The sequence below is a fragment of the Camellia sinensis genome, chromosome 9, assembly GCF_055761805.1.
Source record: "Camellia sinensis isolate YWXY chromosome 9, ASM5576180v1, whole genome shotgun sequence".
Taxonomy (NCBI): domain Eukaryota; kingdom Viridiplantae; phylum Streptophyta; class Magnoliopsida; order Ericales; family Theaceae; genus Camellia; species Camellia sinensis.
Genome location: NC_138969.1, coordinates 6,959,083 through 6,979,424, shown reverse-complemented (window position 1 = coordinate 6,979,424; position 20,342 = coordinate 6,959,083). Strand labels below are relative to the sequence as shown.

The window sequence follows — 20,342 nt, the reverse complement described above, 5'->3', positions numbered from 1 at the left end:
AAGATCATTTTAAGAAATCACGGCCCAAAAGGATATCAATTTTGCACAAACTCAACTTAAATTCAAAATCAATTTATGAACATCACATGCAAGTACATTTTTGAGCTAAGGCTCTTCAAAACATGATCAAACTTGATAATTTGATGGACAACAAGATGAATTACCATAATGTGAGTGAAATGAACACATGCATGGAAGAAATCTTAGAATTCAAACTCAAAGCATGGAAATTTATGCATGCATGCATGGATGGACTCTCAAAACCACACCTAGAGCTAAATCTTGACTTTAAATACCAATCTCACCATGAACCTAGCAAGAACAACTCACATTCATAATTAAAAGGGTGAATTCTCTACCTTTAGGTCTTCAATTCCAAGTATGGAGGCTCAATTATGCAATCCTTTCTTCAATTCTTCTAATTTCCAAGCAATTCTTGATGAACTCTATTTTCTCCTAACTCTCTCTCTCTCTAGTCGGTTTGGTCAAGGAAATGGCTGAGGAGAGATGCTTCTCAATGTAATAAGGTGTGTCTCAAATCAAGCCACTAAGTGGCATTTGTGTAATTAGGCAACTAATGCAATTCAACATTATTTAATCTAATTCACATATTCCAAATCGAATTTTAATTAAGCCTACCATAAAATTCTATAAATTCTAACTAACACATAAATCAAGTCAATTTTTGATTCGAATGCTGACAAGGCTTTCAATTCGCAAACCGAAACTAAATTGTGAACAGATCTTTCTACGCCTAACAGATATAAACACAACAATGCAACACACACATATGCATTTTAATTCAAGATTCAACTAATTCCTAATTAGGCATAATTAATCATGGATTAGCGTTAATCAGAGGTTGGGGTTGTTACAAAAAGCAAGCTACATTTAGACTTTCGAAATCCTTGCCCCAGTGCCTATTTAGGGTCTACCCGAGGTTCTCAAATCTCTACTAGTGTCTTTTCTCTAAAATCCATCATAATACACCCTAAGCTAAGATCATGGGTATGTTTAGGCGGAGGGTAGACACCCCAACCAAACTAAAGTACTTCCGACAAGAGTTCTCCATCCCAGTCGACGTTCAAATCAGGTTGGCTGGAGAGGAGGACTCTATTATGCCTGATGAAAACTCCATGCCCTTTCCTGTAGTTGCCTTCATAGAGTGTGGACTTCGATTCCCTCTAGACATCCTGTTTAGGGAAGTTCTTCACTACTACAAATTTTACCCTATGCAACTAGCCATCAATTCTTTTAAGATCATCAATGGCATTGCCAAGCTGGCATGCCAGCAAAATGCTAGAATTACCCTTTCTGATATCCAGTACTGGTATACCATGTGTAGCCTTAAAACAAACAATGGATACACATACTACCTCAAGCCGAGATCTACATAATACAAGTTGATAGCCGATATCCCAGACTCAAATAAGACGACTACTTAATTGTCTTGGTAATTGGGAGTTTGCGCCAGACGACGAGCTCTACATTTTCCCTTTGTGTAAAGAAGTTTTTAGAGATGATAAGGGTAAGGACTTAGTCCCCCAAAGTCCCTTCTTTAAATTATTTCAACATTCTTTCTGTTGCTCTGTTATAATGTTCTCTCTTTGTTCTTGCAGCCCTTCTTTAGCTCGAAAAGAATTTTTGCTAGTACTACGTGTCGAGCAAAGACTTGGTTTGCCTTCTCGGCTTACCAATCGAGGCACGCTAAGCTCCTCTTCTACGTAATTACATCCCTACCTACTGCAGTCCTTTGGCCGACGTTCCCAGAAGAAACCATACTCCACCTTCTGCTATAACTCCTCTAGTTGCTTCATCTTCAAGGCCAGATCAGGCCTCCACGTTTGATCCAGCAAAGCAGCCATCCACCTCTACTCCCCAACTAATTCCTCCAGCCCAACGCCGACGTCAATGCCGAGCTCCTCCTAATGTCCCTGTCGATAGAACTCACAGCCGTAGACGCCGAAGTTCAGTTTTCACTGTCACCAACCCATCCAACCCTCCCATTGGCTTGCCAGCGATTTACTTTGGCACTAGTGTAACTGTTGCGGTAACTGCCGAAGATATGGGCCAACAAAAGGTGGTTGCCGAAGACCTTCTTACCGATATCCCAAGTGTAGTTACCATCCAGTCCTCTTCTCAATCCCAGCCAAGGCAGAAACCCAAAAGGGTTAAAAAGGTAAAGGCCAAGGCCACTAGCACCCAACTTCCTTTAGATTCTGGGAAGGACCCAGAAGATTCAATCTTCATATCCAAGATTACCGACGCCGATAAGAAGCAGGCTGAGGTTGAAGCATCCAACCCTCTTCCGTCCAAGAAGCCAAGGTCTGAGGACGCTGAAGGCCTAAGTTCTTCTCACTCCAAGGAGCCCTGGTCCCCTGTGCTTATGGTTGGGGATCGTCCCATGTTGGCTAATGATAGTGCGATAGACAGTATTCAAGTCGGCGTTGCTCTTTCCTTGGCTGTTCTCCTACCAGCCGATATGGTTCTCTAACTTGTTCTTTTTGCTGCAGGCTATTCAACATGCTCACTCCTTTGTAGTTAAAGTCGATGAGGTGAAAAAGAAGTTAACGGGAAACACTAAGGAGTCTGCCAAACTCCTTTTTTCACTGAATCAGACCAAGGCGCGTGCTTGACAACTTATGGACCAGGCAAAGGCTGCCCAGACTGCTCAAACTTTAGCCAAAAAAAAGACTGAAGCCACAGAAGCTGTCGCTGACGTCGCAAATGCTAAGGTCAAAGAGACTGAAGCTAAGACGGCCTAAGCCGAGGCTGAACTGAAGGAGGCCATTGCCACAAAAGAAATTGAGATAAAGACCGCTGACGAGAAAGCCTATGCCAAAAGGGCCGTCGACGATTACAAAAAACAAGTGAGTATGGCCTACAACAAGGGCTACTACCTCTGCTGGATGGTCGCTCTAAAAAAGCTATCTATCCCCAATGACTCCCCTCTCAGTGACCTCAGCCAGCTTGCCGTTCCATTCTTTTCCTCTCCAGTAGAGTCCGAGGAAGAAGGCGATGAAGATAATGCCGAGGTCGAGGAAATGGTTAAGGCCGGGGTCAATGCTGGGGATAAGTCTCTCAGTCTGAATGATCAAGTCCTAGACTTGACTTAGAATGAGGAGGTGGAGGCCTCTAAAAGTGCCTCTCCCAAGGCCAGTCCTCAGACTGAGGTCAAAACTGCCGAGAAGAGTTTAGACGATACATTGCTGGAGATTAATGTCGAGATAGCGGCAAAGAAAAGTTGTACATTGGCGCCCGAGGTCAAAACCATGCCCTTGGCTGAGGTTGACTGCTCCAACACCATTGCCAAAGACTCCAGTACTTAGAGATTTTTTTTTTCTTTTTCTCTGAACTGTCTTCTTTTCAGAAAGTTGTAATCTTTTCGTGTTGAACAATGTTAGTTTCATTTTGGCCGACGTGCCCACTGCCTTGTAACTTGAATAAGTTTCTTCTTTACCAGGCTAAAGTGCCTTTTTTTTTTGAACAAGTTTCTTCTTCTAAATGCATGCTTTACTATTTTTTCTAAGTGTTAGATGCTTCTCTCTTTAAGCTTTATCTGTCTTCACTGTTTTGTATGCTTCCATACTTAGAATATTTTTGTACTTCTCTTAAGTACAACTTTGTTTGTATGCTCACTTTGGGTTTGCACAGCTTGGATCAACTTTATCTCGGGTGCACCATTAGTTGGTCATCTCGGAGTTCATCTTTTACTGTGATCCCTGTTAACGGGCACTTTATAAAAATTATTCAAAAAGTACTGCTTCCTTACTTGTACTTGTTGTCTTTTATCAATACTTCATTCTTTTAACCCTTCCAAGTTTTGGCAAATTGTTCAGTTATCCTGGGTAATAAATACCTTGGGTAACCCCTCATTTAGTTACTTCGGCTGACTCCAACTTGTAAATTCTTTAAAAAATTTCAACAACTGTCAAGCATATTCCTGCTTCCTATCCCCTAACGTGAACCTAAGCATCACTTATGTTCACATTAAGTATGCATCTCTGACTTTTTTCGAAGTCTGAATCCAACAATTTTTAGCCGAGATTCTTTACCTCGGTGTCTTTGTTAATCTAATCAGTTTAGACTTAGTTCAACTCTGCCATCATGGCAAGTCTAAGTTACTTATCATGTTTTATTCTGAAACATCGCCAACTTAGCTCAACTCTACCATATGACAAGTTTTAATTGAACTCTACCATATGATAAGTCTAAGTTACTCGTCATGTTTCATTCGGAAACATCGCTAACTTAATTCAACTCTATCATTTGGTAAGCATAATTCAACTCTACCATATGATAAGTCTAAGTTATTCGTTATGTTCCATTTGGAAACATCGCAAACTTAGTTCAACTACCATAGGCAAGTTGAATTCAACTCTACCGTATGACAAGTATAAGTTATTCGTCATGTTTCATTTGGAAACATCGTCATAAGATTGAACTTCAACATGAATAAAAACAAAATCCAGCTAGTGTTTTATTATAACGTCGGCTAATAAAATAATTACATAAATCTCAAAAAACAAAAACTAATGATAGAAAAATTTCAGATTGCAAGTGTTCCAGGCTCGTAGCAACTCTTTACTATCAGCGTCTTCAAGCTGATATGCCCCATTGCCGGCAACCGAGATGATTCTATAAGGCCCCTTCTAGTTTGGGCCAAGATTGCCCTTCCTAAGATCCTTCTTGTTGCCAACAACTTTCCTCAGGACAAGATCCCTAACCTTGAACTCTCTTGGGTTGACCTTCTTGTTATCAGCCCTAGCAAGCTGCTACTGGTATGCCCCCAATCGAATTGTTGTGCTCTTCCTTCTTTCTTCCAATATATCCATATTTTTCGGGCAAGAAATGCCTTATTGGTCTCATTTTCCACTCCCTGGGTTCTGATGCCAGGGATGCCGACTTCCAGTGGGATGATTGCTTCAGTGCTATAAGCCATGGAAAAAGAAGACTCCCCAGTTGATCTTCTCGGCATAATATGATATGTCCACAAAACATTAGGCAATTCATCCACCCACTTTCCCTTTGCTGCTTCCAATTTCTTCTTGATCTCATCTAAGATGGTTTTGTTGGATGCTTCTGTCTGACCATTACTCTGCGGGAAACTAGGAGTAGAGTAATAGTTTTTAATTGTGTACTTTGCACAGAAGCTCTTGATTAGCTTACTGCCAAACTGGGTGCCATTGTCTGCCACAATGGCGTTTGTAATCCCAAACTAGGTAATGATGTTTTTCCAGATAAAGTTCTTTATGTCCATATCTCGAATCTTCGCAAGAGGTTTAGCCTCTACCCACTTTGTAAAGTAGTCTGTGGCTACTAGCAATAACCTTCTCTGTCTAGTTGTTTGGGGCAGTGGTCCCACTAGGTCCATGCCCCATTGGGCAAACGGCCAAGAACTGGACACTGGGTTCAGATCTGCTGCTAGCTGATGTATCAAAGGCGCAAGCCTTTGACATTTCTCACATTTTCTAACATAGGCTTCAACATTCTTTTACATGTATGGCCACCAGTATCCTTGGGAGATGGCTTTATGGACAAACGTCCTGCCTCCTGCATGACTTCCACAAACTCCTTCATGAATCTCATACAAAACCAAAACCATTCATATCCCCGCTCCTTGATGGTTTAAACTTCCATCAACAAACGGGCAAAATGAATCGCCGATGTAGATGTCGTAGGGTTTTGGTTTCTCTTCCTTTTTCTATGCCGTTAGTGTGGGGTTCTATGGCCCCAATTGAGTTTTTTCCTGCTCTTCTGGACATCCTAAGCCGCAGCTTACCGGAGCTCGACATGGGAAGGCACCAAGGGTGAACTCGACCACAAAGTCAGTTAGAACATGGCCCTTGATTGCTATTCTAGGCCAGAATTCCAAGCCATATTGGCCCAACATCACTGCTCATCTGGCTACTCTGTCTGTCAGATCCCCATGCTGTAACAAGGATTTCAAGGGATGCTCAGTCAACACCATAATTTTGTGGGCTTGGAAGTACTGATTCAGTTTTTTGGAAGCCATCACCAGAGCTAGTGTCAACTTTTCTAGGGGCAAGTACCTAGTTTCTGCACTTGCTAGGGTTTTACTCACATAGTAAACCACCTTTTGTTCTCCCTCATCTTCTCAGATTACCACTGCACTCACTATGTGGTTCGAAATTGCCAAGTATAAGAACAACTCTTGTCTAAGTAGTGGTTTTGACAGAACTGGAGCTATTGTCAAGTACTTCTTTAAGTCAGTCAAGGCGACTTCGCACTCTTCTATCTATAAAAAATCTGTGGCCTTTTTTAACAAACTAAAAAATGACTTACACTTATCAGAATTTAGCTGATAAACCTATTCAGGGCTACTGCTTTGCCGGTCAAAATCTGGACCTCCTTGATTAACGCCGGGCTCTTTAAGTCGAAGATGGCCTTGATTTGATTTAGGCTTGCCTTAATGCCCCTTCTGGTGACCAAGTATCCTAGGAACTTACCAGACCCGACTCCAAATGCACATTTCGAAGCATTGAGTCGGAGCCGATATGTTCTTAGGATATCAAAAACTACCTTTAAATCGACCAGATGGTTCCCAGGCTCCTTAGTCTTCATGACCATGTCATCAATGTAGACTTCTACTGTCTTCCCAATTAGATGTTTAAACATCTTGGTCACTAACCGCTAGTAGGTTGCTCTTGCATTTTTTTAACCCGGAAGGCATTACTTTATAACAATAGAGTCCTTTCAAGGTGATGAATGTCGTCTTTTCTTCATCTGGGGCATACATTGCTATTTGATGGTAGCCTCTGTAAGCATCCAAAAAACTCATCCTCCCATGTCCATAAGTGGCATCTACTAACTGGTTAATATTAGGCAGCGGGAAACCGTCTCTAGGGAAAGCCTTATCCAGGCTGGTAAAGTCCACATAGACCCTCCACTTGCCGTTCTTCTTCTTCACTACCATTGTGTTAGACAACTAGGTCGGATACTGTACTTCTTGGATAGCCTGGGCTTCTAGCAGCTTGTCTACTTCCTCCTCAACTATTTCCACATATACTAATGTCGGCCTTCTTGCCTACTGGATGACAGGTTTAGCCGACCTGGCTACATTAAGACTATGGTAAGTGACCTCCGGGTCGATGCCAAGTGTAGACACCCCATTTTCGACCGTCTTCAAGACTTGGACGTCGCCGTTTGAATACTCGATGATCATCCATGATTGTGTTCGTCTTGAGTTCCCGAAGGTCTCGGCCACGCGCCTTGCCTCGGGATCTCTCGACTCGACTATTTTGTGTTTAGTTTTGCACCAAACACTTGTGCTTTGCCTTTGAGGGGCAGGGAATGGCTTGTGGGCCATCCCCACACATCACCGGCCATGGCTTGAGGCCACCGGCCAGTGTTTTGTTGCCATTGGCCAAATCTTTGGCCGGTCGGCACTCTTGATGGTCGGTCGGCCATTTATTTTGTCAAAATGACATTTTTGGCTGACCGATCACTATACATCTGCTTTTGCAGACATTTTTATGCCAGCTGTGCTAGCTAGCATACACTTTGCACCCCCTCCACGTGTATGGAGGGATTTCCCTTTTAACTAGCTTACTTTGGAAGCTTTGCAAGAGGGAGCTTCTATAAAGAGGAGGCCTCTCCTCCCTCTTCCAGGGTTAGAAAGAAGCTCCAGAGGTCTGGTTCTTTTTAGGATTAGAAGTGTGTCTATTCTATCTCTATACTTTCCTCTCATTGTGTATAAGTGTGTATTTGTTCATAGTTTTGCACACAAACACCTACCATTGCACCTTCCCTTAATTGCTGAGGCTTTAGAGGGTTGATCTTGGACTTTTTGAGCTGGTTTTGATCCAAGAAGAGGTCTGGCCTTGTGATCTTGGAAGTGTTCTTCAAGGGTGAGTGTTCTTGCCTTTTATTCTCCATTTTTGCATAGCTTTTTTGCCAATCTTGCAACTGTGTTTAGACTTTGTATATAAATCATAAAAGTCTTATTTTTACTTGCTTAAAATAGTTGTTTAAGGGTGTTTTGTTGTTTGGGGTTGTTTGACCCCTCTTAGGGCTTGTTTGGCCCCATTTTTGTGCTATTTTGGTGAGCTCCGGGACCACCTTGTTTGGGCCTCCTCACCACTGAAATCTTGAGGGATTTCAGTGGTGAGAATGGTGGTTTAAGGTCCTAAGAAGGAGAGGGCCACCCCCTCTCCTTGTTGTCTTCAAAATGTGCCATTTAAGCCTCATGTGTGAGCACCATTTTTGAACTCATGTTGGTCATGTTTCAGTAGGTATTTGGTAGTATTTTGCCATGCTTTACCTCTATTTTTACTTGGTTTAGACACACCATGCTTGCCTTGCATACATGTCTTGTAATGCCATGATTTGCCTTAACATGTACATAGCATTTAGACTACCATGCTCATGTGTTTTGGCCTAGCTTTGTGAAGCTTTATGCTTGTTTTAGTGTGCTTGAGGTTTGTTTTTGGTCATTTGGGTCATCCATGCTTCGCTTTGTATAGCTACCATGTAATCCCTCTTGTAGGCCTTAAGTATCGGACCCTCTAACATGCTATTCTTGCATCATTTCAGTGGCTTAGAACCATTTATAGCATCATTTCAGTCCTCATGGCATGCTTGTATGCTTGCATTTGATGTCCCTTTAATGCTTTATAAGGTTGTTATCTTATTCTCCATGTTTAGCCTCTTGTGTATGCTTGCATGTTTAAACCATTTAGACGCCATCTAGGTGTGTCTTTAGTCTTGTTTAGACCTGCATTAGGGCTGTTGGAGTCCCCTTGGCCCTTTGAGGCTTGGTTGGCATGGCCATGGTTTGAGCTCTTTGGTTGGCCTCAAGCTTTGGGCTTGTTAGCATGCTTTGATTGCTTGGTTTAGGTTGGTTTGGCACCATCCTCATGTGATTTTCAGAGCTTATATTGCTTGCCATATGCCCATGTTTAGCATCTTTTAAGTGTGCTTAGAAGTTGCTCTTTGATGCCTAAGTGATGGACCATGTTTGCATGCATGCTTGTATGTGCATTTAGCCCCCATTTCCTTAGCATTGGCCACTGTTTTGGGCCTAGTTGAGGACTGCCCAAATTGGTTTAAGTCCACCCTTTATGTGTTGGTGCATGCTTACCATGTGTGTTGTTGCATACTTGTGTGTTGTTGCATGTTTAGGTTGTTTAACATGTTGCTACATGTTTACCCCATGTGTTGTTGCATGATTGAATGAAGTCACATGCTTGCTTTCATGCTTGACCATCCACATTGCATCTCGTATACTTGTCATTAGCATGATTTTCACATGTCTTATATGCTTGTTTGCATTGCCATGTTGCATTCTTAGTTCGCATGCCTAGGTTGCATTGCATTGGCATGCATGCTTTGTCTCTTGAATTGAGTATGATAGAGATTGAGCTCATTGTTTGTTATGTGCATTTCATTCTACATTGAAAATGCATACTTGGTTCCTTGGGCCATCACACATTGAAATGCGCAATTAGTGGTCCGAGAATCGAGTACCATACCCCTTTAAGTCATAAACATGATAAGGAGAGTGGTTGGTGTAAACATTGCTTGAAATGCATTGCCATGCCATGTTTTGCCCTCTGCTGCTGTCAAAATAGGTTTCTGCAGACAAAGATGGTCGGTCGACTACATAGAGTGCCGATCGACCAAAGGTTTGTGGCCGATAGCTCAACCAATGGTCGATCACCACTTCCCCATGGCCGGTGATGATTCCCCTTGGCCGGTGGTGTTCCACAGTGTCCAAAGAGTGCTCCCTGGGACTCTTGCAATTTTTAGAGAAACAGAGTAGGGAAAACAAAGGCAACTTGTGCATAGCGACGGGTTTCCGAGCATGCATGCATTGGACCCTCTTCCCGAGGTATTTCATCGCTTTCTTTACTTAATTGATTTGTTAATTAATTAGGTGGTCTGTAATATTTAATTAGCTTATAGGTTAATTAAATTGTATTATTCTTTTGGTCCCTCTGAGCATGGGCAAATTTGTAATAAGTGTGGGTGCGTGGGTGCATATCTTCCAACCCCCACTTCTTTCTCCCTTTTTACTTACCTGCTTTCAATGGTTAGTATTAGGGCATATTTAAATTAGCATACCTTATGCTATGCATGCGTGCATTCATACATTTGTCTTGCATGCACCGGGCTCGACGCATCATGCTAACCGCATAGTATTTCAATTTCAAACTTGAATACGTGCACCGAGTTGTTGCATTTCACATGCCATCTTTAGATTAGCCAAGCCTATTCTAATGACATTTTGTATGCGATGCATTAGCCACTTTAACATGAACTAGGATCATGCATGATTACTAACTAGTTCATTATTTTGGCACAGAGTACGATGTAAGTATTTATGCTTTAGCATCTTGCATGAGTGTGAATGTTAACATGACAGCATGCTTACCATGTGGCTATGTGCTTATGTGATATTACTGCCTGAATGCCTGTGGGTGAAGGTTGGATTGTTTGAGTTGGAACAACTCGTTGAAATCTGTGTTTTAGCCTACTTACGAGTAGCAAATTTCAAACCATTTCCCAAACAAACGGATATGCAATGCTTTGTTCCAAATTAGGCGATCTAGTCTATACTTTTGTGTTATGCGCATCACATAGTAAGATTAGGCTAATAATCGGATTAAGAATGCATAATTTTTTCAAAACTAGATATCATGGTTAGTAGAGGCCGATCTTCGGATTGGGCGAGAGGGGGTGCTCATAGCTGACCTTCCCCAATCGTACCCAAGTTCCCGAGCCGAGGCAACTTTGGTGATGACGGACACATGGCCTTTGGCAACGAGTCAGGGTTTCCTAAATTCCCCCAAAATAAATATTTAGGTGGCGACTCTGTATCTGGCAAAGCAGTCCATGTTTGGCACTTCTTTTCTAAAAATCTGTTTTCTCAAAACGATTTGCCGAATTTGGACTCTTTGGTTCAGATTAAGAATCGTGACAATTTGAGTCCAAACTGTAGTGAACCCAAATGAACAGAATGGGGGTCCTCCCCCCGGGGCATTCGGAGACGTCTACACCAAGCATCTCATAGGGTGTCCAGGCAAACACTTCTATGTTTGCTCGCAAAAAAGTTTCTAACACATTCTCCTCATCCTCGAATAAGCCTGAGCCGAGAAGGAAGAAGCACTCTCCATCATCTTCCTGGACTAGAATTTTGTTCAAAGTCTCCTCACTCTTGTCGGTTAGTTCTTTGCTGATGTCATATAGGACCTCCATGTCCTCGTATTCAATTTCTACTATTTTTGTTTCTTACACGTTGCAGGTGGACTTCATTGCTTCCATGGAGCAATTTTTTTCTTGCACCTGATCCCCTCTGACCTTTTTAATTTCATGTTCAGTTGGGAACTGCAACAACTGGTGCAACGTTGAGGAAACTACCCTCATTGCGTGCAACCATGGTCTTCCCAAAATAACATTGTAAGGGGAGGGGGTATCAATTGCTGTGAACTTCGTGCTTACCTTCTTCGTGCCTGTCTGCATCTCCAAATTCGTGGCTCCTAGAGGCCACATCGGTGTTCTATTGAATCCAACCATCGGGCTGTTGGATTGTTCTAGGTCATCTGGGTGAAGGCCAAGCTCCTTGTAACATCTAACATACATGATGTCACAAGAACTGCCTTGATCAACCAATATGCACCTCACTTGGCACTCTCCAATCTTCAGCGTTATCACCAGGGCATCATTGTGTGGATGTTGTACCTTATCCAGGTCTGCCTCAATAAAAGAAACCACTGGACCCTGGTACTCATTTGTCCTAAGCTTCTTTTGCTAGACCTGCTACACATGTTGTAGGTGCCTTACCCTATGAGTTTCCCCACATACATCATTTTTATTGACCTTTGAGTGAATCACATTGATCACCCGAAGTACACCTGTTTGCTATGGTGGCGATGGTGTTGCTGGTGCCTGGGACAGCCTTGCTTGCTCTTCTCTTGTCTTGGCCTCATCTACTAGGTCTCTCAGGTGACCTTGTCTAACCAGATCCTCCAAGTGTGTCTTCAGAGCCCTACATCCTTAAGTCAAGTACCCATCCTTATTATGGTAAGCACAATGCTTCCCAAGGCTCCTTCCCATAAACTTGCCAGGGATCTTCTCCGACGCTCTGTAATACGGTTGGTTTCTAATCTTTTCCAGAAATTTATAGACCGAGATCTTGAATACAGTGGTGACTGCCTGTGAAGCCCTCAGTCCTATTTTCTGCTTGTTGAAACCAGTGTTAAGCATCTTTTTTGGTTGGGCCAACTTGTAGATTGCTATAAGTGTGCAAACTATGACCTCGGCCAACTTGTAAATTGCTACAAATTTCAACAAGTGAAGAGAAACAGTAATCTCGGCTTAATTTCAACTTGTAAATTGCTACAAATTTCAACAAGTAAAGATAAGGAGCCATCTCAGCTTAACTTCAACTTGTAAATTGCTACAAATTTCAACAAGTGCAGATAAGGAATAATCTCGGCTTAACTTCAACTTGTAAATTGCTACAAATTTCAACAAGTGAAGATAAGGAATCAGCTTAACTTCAACTTGTAAATTGCTACAAATTTCAACAAGTGAAGATAATGAATAATCTCGGCTTAACTTCGACTTATAAATTGCTATAAATTTCAACAAGTGAAGATAAGGAATCAGCTTAACTTCAACTTGTAAATTGCTACAAATTTCAACAAGTGAAGATAAGGAACCATCTCAGCTTAACTTCAACTTGTAAATTGCTACAAATTTCAACAAGTGAAGATAAGGAACCATCTCAGCTTAACTTCAACTTGTAAATTGCTACAAATTTCAACAAGTGAAGATAAGAAACCATCTCGACTTAATTTCAGTTAAGCATCATCTCGGCTTAACTTCGGTTAAGCATCATATTGGTTTAACCAACTTGTAAATTGCTACAAATTTCAACAAGTGGTAAACGCATTCTTCTTCTCTCTGCCCCCCAGTGTGAACTTAAAATCCACTTGGGTTCTCATCATACATGTAGCTTCGACCTTGTCGCCGAGGTTTAATTCAAGCCGAGGTTGTCGGCCTTGGTTTCTTTATTGATCTTACTTGGCTCCAACCTGAGTTTGATTTTCGGCCTCGCATCGGCGAGCCGTTTCTCTTTTCTTGTTCCGACGCCTTTGTTCCCGGCATGTCCTCCTTGACCCTAGCATACTTCTCAATTCTGGCCAACTTTAGTCTGATCTTGTGTGTTTCCTTTTTATCTTCTGGGATCTGAGATCTGCTCATTGTGCTCTTCTCTTCTCAGACTCAGGTGCCGAGATCTTATCTTCTGGAATCTTGGATCTGCTCACTCAGGTTGAGCTCTTCTTTTCTCGGTCCTACTCATCTGGGCCGAGATCATGTCTTCTGGGATCTAGGATTCGGGATTTGCTCACTTAGGTTGAACTCTCGTCTTCTCAGGCCTACTTGTCTAAGCTGAGACCATGTCTTCTCGGATCCGGGATCCAAGATCTGGAATCCGGGATCTGCTCACTTAGGTTGAGCTCTCGTTTTCTCGGGCCTACTTATCTAGGCTGAGATCATGTCTTTTTGGATCCAGGATCCAGGATCTAGAATTCGGAATCTACTCACTCAGGATGAGTTCTTCTATACTTGAATGTTATCTCCTTAGAAGCGCTCATGCCCCCTTGACTTTGCATCCCCTCTAGAAGGGTCTTCGTTCCTCCGCAGGTATCTATCTCTCCATACCTGGAGGTCATCTTTGTTGTAGTATCCGCTTCGATCTGTTGTCTTTGGTGCGTCACCTTCCTGGCCGGCGTCTTTCACTCCGTGACTCTGGTCACGAGTTTCTGTGTTGCTATTGTCCCCTTCAACATCGAGTTTGATAGATCTCCCATTCCTAGCAGGAGCGTTGTCTCCAGTCTGATCCTTCTGTCCGTCATTGGCCATCTATTCTTCGTTCGATTCCCACAGACGGCGCCAAATTGTGTAGGTGAAAATCTGACCACACTGCCCGCCTAGTAATCAGCTGGAGAGCACCGACAGAATAGATGGCTTTAGCAAACCTGTAACAGAAAGAAAAGGCTCCGGCGGTGGCTCTTCCACCTGGGGGCACTCCGACGATCAAGTCAGTATATCTCTCAAAGATAATCAAGTGCTAAACTCACAAGCTTGAGTATCAAAAACATAAAACTGCGTACCTTAGACCCACGGGGGTGCCTCTCTTTTATAGCCAACTCAATCCAAGTCCTACTAGAAGCCTGACTTCTATGGACTCCCATTCAGTGCTTACTTTGAATTTCTCAAAAGATAAAGATAAACTCCCTAAGAGCTTTATCCTTATCTTAGCAAAGTTTTCTCTTTACTCTAGGACTCTTGTCCCTTATCCGCTTATCTCGGATTCCGATATCTTCGGAGATAACCTCGGCCTCGCCAAAGATAACCTCGGCATAACTACCACGACACATGGCATCTCGGCTGACACGTCGGCGTCACCATGCCACGTGTTGGTACTCAGAAAATATATCCCCACAGTATTAATTTGTACATCTTGAAAAATAATAAACAACCAATAAGTTACGAAATTTGGGTAGAGGCACGTATACATAATTCTAGACAACTTTTGTATTTTAACTTTATACTAAAAAGATCAATTATAACTTGTAATCAGATGATCTTGATTACAATAGCTTTTATTCATTTTAGCAATACAAACTTTAGATGCTATTTTAACCCATGAAACGAGCTCATTTTCATTGATTTCGCATAAACTGAAGTAAAATATTATTCTGAACACTTTTCATGTTTTGAACTTTTCAATCATCTTAGGGCAATTTTTATTCGTTTTCAGTTTTAGATTTTTCGATCGAATTCTGCCTAAGTTCTTCTATCAAGTTTTTCTCTCAATCTGTTCAATTTCTACTAAATCCTTTTGTTTACCCTTTTAGGAAATTTGATTTTGTACAACTTTTGTTTTGTGAGTTTTGGTCAATTCAAATGATTTAAGCATGAAGCAGTGCATTTTTATACTTCTTCAATAACTATTTATGATTAAATTATACTAACTTTATTTTTTGCAGAATGGTGGGACTTACTAACTTTTTACGCAGGGTTGACCCACCATATATATTTTTTTATTTTTTTATATTCAATTTATAATTAGTTGTGTACGGGTAAGAATTAAATGCCACTGTATCTCGGAAAATTACCCATTCGTCTTGGTATAGGTAGAACTACTTATCTTGTCCCGTAACAAGAATCAAATATACTTGCACACTAACTCGTTTTGTCTCTTGGCATCTCGGGTGCGTTTTGTTTGAGCACCGCCAAACTTCCTTTGCAGGATTAGTTTGGGACTACGGTGGTAATGGGAAATAATTACGGTTGTAGGATATGTCTCTCGGATTTCTTTTGTTTTCTGGAGTTTATGGTTGATATTAGTTTATTTATTTATTTATTATTTTATGACTTTAGTATTTTGATAATTTGATATTGTGGGTTATTTTCTAATTTTACATTATTTAAGTTGTTTTGACTATTTGTTGCTACTTTAATGTTTGAGGAATTAGATAGTTACGAATTTATGATGGATGATTTGATTAGCGCTTGTTATTTTTTTTTATCCCTTGTAATTTTTTTTTGAGCATTGAAATTTACGTAAACCAGATTGAGACGAAAATATTTAGATTTTATTTCACCCTTAGGATTTGGATGATAAAATATTGATTGAGATTTAGTCCTAATTTAATATTTAATTGTCTAAATTTTAGGGCATGACATCTGCCCAATTTCTAAATATTATTTTAGACAATAAAATCACATATTTTTTTTGGTCATGAAATCATTATTTTCTAAAGAGAATGAGATCCTTAAAAACTCCAAATATCAATAATAACTTTAAAATATCAATAATTAATGAATAAATTGCATTTTCAGATAAAAAAAATCCAATAACAAATTGCATTTTTAGACTTCTACTTGACTAAATTGCCAACTAATATGTTGGAATTTGAGATGTAATGAATAAAATAAAATTAAATTAAAATTAGCAATAGTAAAATTAAGGGGTATTTACATATAAGTCCCATTTTGTGAACTTATAATCCATTAAGTCCTAAATAAAATTATTTGCTCTTTCAAGTCCCATTAATTTTTAATAACCCAATTTATCCTTCCAAAACCTCCTCATAGCTGCCAAACATCATTGCTGTCTTCATTCTCTCTCTCTTCACAATTGCAATTTGAAGTTCTACACAACTTCAATTCGACGAATCCATGCACAAGAATCACAGTAGCCAAGCTCATGGGCAATTCATGGTTCAAGAAAGGATTCAAACAAATTGAAGTCCCATTGCCCATTCAAGACAAACACGACAACACACCTCGCGGCCTTCTAGACTTCAACGAAGCATTTGAATCCGATTCAGAAATCATAGAGAAGAAGAGAGGAGAGGCGACAACAAGTTCCATGATCATGAAGCCAACTTGCATGAATGCCTTTGATATCATCTCTCTCTCACAAGGATTTGATCTCTCGGGCTTGTTTGAGAATGACAACAATCAGAATCCAAATTTGGATCCATTTCGGATCGCCCGTGAAACCTACTCAAGTTCCACCAAATTGAACCAAGAACAGGTCAAGAAGTATGCAGATCACACCAGGGCTTCGAATTGGACCCCAAATTGCAACCTTCCAAGTCAAAAAGTACACCAGATCTGAAACTGTAACCCTATGTACTCAACTACGTTGTTCTTCTGAATTCTAATTTGAAATTGAGAACATTCTCAATTTATAATATTCTCAATTTTGATCATGAAAAAAATTGAGAAATTTCTCAAAATTGATAATTATAAATTTCTTAGTTTTGATAATATTCTTTGTTTATACTAAAAAAAAATTGAGAAATTTCTTAGTTTTGATAATTATAAATTGAGAACATTTTCAGTTTTGGAATTAAAGGGAAAAATGTCTTTTTACCTATAAATGGGACTTAATGGTTCAAAAACTTTTTGACAGAACCTAAGCTACCACCAAATATGTAGTTAGGACTTTTTGGTAATTAATCCTAAAATTAATAAACAATAATTCCAATGTAACTTGAATAAAATTATTGTTTAGTAAAATTAATAGACAATAATTCTAGATATAATGAAAAATTTAGTAAAATTTTGTTCATATCTTAAATAAAATTTCAAAAAAAAAAAAAAAGGGAGGGCAAATTACCCATAAGTCTTTTGAAAAGTGTGTATTCTATTTAATCCCAAATCCTTTTAGATAGATCCAAAAGTCCTATACCCATTTATTATCTTCTTTTTCCTTACACCTTACTTCTTATCTATATCTCTCTTTCTCTAATATCGACGACGGCGACCACGACTATAACTACGCCTTCATTTTTTTTTCTTTTTCTTTTTCTTTCTAATCTATAGTCACCGGTAATCGGCAACCATCATTGATTGGGGTTACAGGCAACCACCGAGCACCGACTATTTGCTTCGTGCTCATTGACGGCAAAAGAGATGAGTTTTCGATGAAGAAGATGAATGGATCTACTCAAATCTACATCAAGATCTGAGTAGATCTACGTTAGATACGGCTAGGTCTAAACTAATAAATAATTATCAGAGAACAAGCATTTCTTTATATCTTTTTTTTTTCCTTCGATCTCTCAGTTTTAATACTTTTTTTTGTACTATACACTTCTATTTTCCAGTTACAATGGAGAAAATTTTCAAGTTCTGAACAAGTTATTTTTGAGTTTTAATTATAGGGAGTGAAAACTGTACAATTTTAAAGTTAATTTTTTTGGCTTAATTGAATCATTATTTAGAATCGTAAAATTTTACAGTTTCATAACTTTTTTTAGAACTGTAAAATTTTACAGTTTTATAACATATTTTTTCAATTTTATTAATAAGGACAAATACGTTAGAATCATATTTTGAAACTGTAACATTTTACAGTTTTAAAACTTGCTTTTCAATTTGATCAATATTAGAAATTATTTACTTAAATTTTGCAAAAATTAAAAATAACATATGTTTTTTTCATTATTGTTGTTTGTTGTTCTTAGGTTTTTTTTTTTTCTTCTTTTAGTTTGTTAATATTTAGTACATTTTGCTAATTTTTTTTTTCACTTTCTCAATTTCTTCTTCTTCATTTTTCAACAATATTTTAGACATTTCGGTGAGTTTTTAGCGATATTCTTGACATCCATAGAATATTCTAGACATTTAAACGACTTCCGGTGACATTCAGAACATTCCAGCGATACTCCGGCAAATTTCTGATGACATTCTAGTAACTTTTCCAGTGATGTTGAATATTTCGGCGAGTCTTCGATGACTGTCTGATAGAAGTTCAATGGTGATGGAATATAAGAGCGTCTTTAATTTTTTTTTAAATAAAAAATAGGATTTTTTTTTTATAACAACTAAAAATAGGGTAAATTACATTGACACATCCTGAGATTTATATTTATTACAGTTCTCCCCTCATCTTTGGAAATTACATCCCCCTCCCTGTGATTTAAAGTTTCATTACAGATTGCTCCCTCCAACAATTTAATTTTTTTAAATACCAATTTTGCCCTCACTGGGTAAATTACAATGACACTCCTCACATTTTAGAAAATTATAATTCCCTCCCCAAAGTTTAAAGTAGTATTACCAATTGCCTCATCGGTTAGTATTAGTTGAAAAAAATTTCATTGAAAACAAAAATTAATTGGAAAAAAAATTATTTGAAAAAATAATTTGCTAGTCAAATTTTTAAATTTCTGTTTAAAAACCAACGTAAATTTATTTTTTGAATTTACATTTTTTCCTCAAATTTACAAACTGAAACAATCATTTATAAACCAAAAAAATTATCAACTAAGTTTTTATGACAGTTTTTTAAATTCTTGTAAATATAAATCAAAAACTGAAAACGAAATAGTTACCAAACAGGTCTCAGATAGTAAAAATGTTATAAAATTAACAAATAATTAAATAAGTTACCAACATAATAAATGACTTATCAAAAGATTCTTAGGCTATGTATGGTTTGATTTTAAATTTTCTTTTTAAAAATTAAAAATTAATTTGGTTAAGAAATAAAAAATAATTATCATTTTTATATAATTTTTGTCTTTCGAGTGTAATAAACATAAACCTCGGGGTGTTAGTGTAATTTTTATCTTATGCTGGTTTTTAAACAAAAAATTTAAAATTTGACCAACAAACTTTTTTTTCAAATAATTTTTTTTCTAATTAATTTTTTTTTTCAATGATTTTTTTTTTTAACTAAGACTAACCGATAGGGCAATTGGTAATGCTACTTTAAACCTTGGGAGAGGGGATTATAATTTTTAAAATGTAAGGGATGTCAATGCAATTTATCTAGTGAGGGCAAAATTGGTATTTAAAAAAATTAAATTGCTAGAAGGAGCAATCTGTAATGAAACATTAAAACTTAGGGAGGGGGATGTAATTTCCAAAAGGTGAGGGAGAGAACTGTAATAAACACAAATCTCAGGGGGTGTCAATGTAATTTATCCTTAAAAATATATAGGACTGATTGGTGTAAGTATTTTATTTTGGGATTAGATGTATTTTAAACTTTATGTATGAGACTTATCAGTAAGTTTCCAAAAAAAAATGATTACTGTAGGCGGATGCTTGCAGGTGTAGATGAAACCTGTAATCTATCCGCAACCCGCAACGAAAAAATAATCTAAACCGACCCTACTCTAGGCTTGAAATTGTCTATTTATATGCGATTCAGATTGAATTGAACAATTTTGACGGATCGAATAGGAGTTGGCAGCACAATAGGCATTACTGTGCGGCCTTATGGGCTTATTTCGGAATTCGTTTTGATAATCTGAACCGTTCACATTTTAGAGTACATCGAATAAAACATACCTGTAAAAAATTAAGTTAATCGGATATTATTAATCATTTCATCGATACACATTTGTATTTATTTTAATACTTTAAATCACAAAATTATTTATTTTTAAAGATATAAATGTGAGTGGATGAAAGGGTTAACGATATCAGATTAATTTAATTTTTTACAAGTATGTTTTATACGATATACTTTAAAATATGAACGATTCGAATAATCAAAATAAATCCCAAAATAAACCTAAAAAACCACACAACAATGTGCCTGTTTGGTGCAGCTTAAAAGCTGCTTATTTTAGCTTTCATTTTAATTTAAGCTATTTTGATGTGTTTGGTTTAGCTAAACAGTGTAGCTTATAGCTTTTTGTAAGTCAGAAATCAACTTATTCTTTGAGTGGGGCAGGAGATACTTAATTTATAAGTCAAAAATTAATTTATATTCATAATTATAAAGTATAAACTGTTAAAATATAAGTTATAAATACTTTCTCACAGTTCTACCAAAC

At 38.5% G+C, this 20,342-nt stretch overlaps 1 protein-coding gene across 1 annotated transcript; it reads left to right on the top strand.

Moving 5' to 3' along the window:
- The first annotated feature begins 16,246 nt into the window (after positions 1-16,246).
- On the top strand, positions 16,247-17,519 carry LOC145799224 (CBL-interacting protein kinase 12-like). Its single transcript, XM_082888760.1, has 2 exons — positions 16,247-16,640; positions 17,374-17,519. The coding sequence occupies exons 1-2, from the start codon at positions 16,247-16,249 to the stop codon at positions 17,517-17,519; spliced, it is 540 nt and encodes a 179-aa protein (XP_082744886.1).
- Positions 17,520-20,342: the final 2,823 nt, after the last annotated feature.

Bases quoted from the DNA above. Each gene is read 5' to 3' on its own strand.
- LOC145799224 (XM_082888760.1), top strand. From the start codon at position 16,247: ATGGGCAATTCATGGTTCAAGAAAGGATTCAAACAAATTGAAGTCCCA. The intron at 16,641-17,373 runs GTCAAAAAGTAC...TCTAATCTATAG, and splicing joins CCCAAATTGCAACCTTCCAA to TCACCGGTAATCGGCAACCA.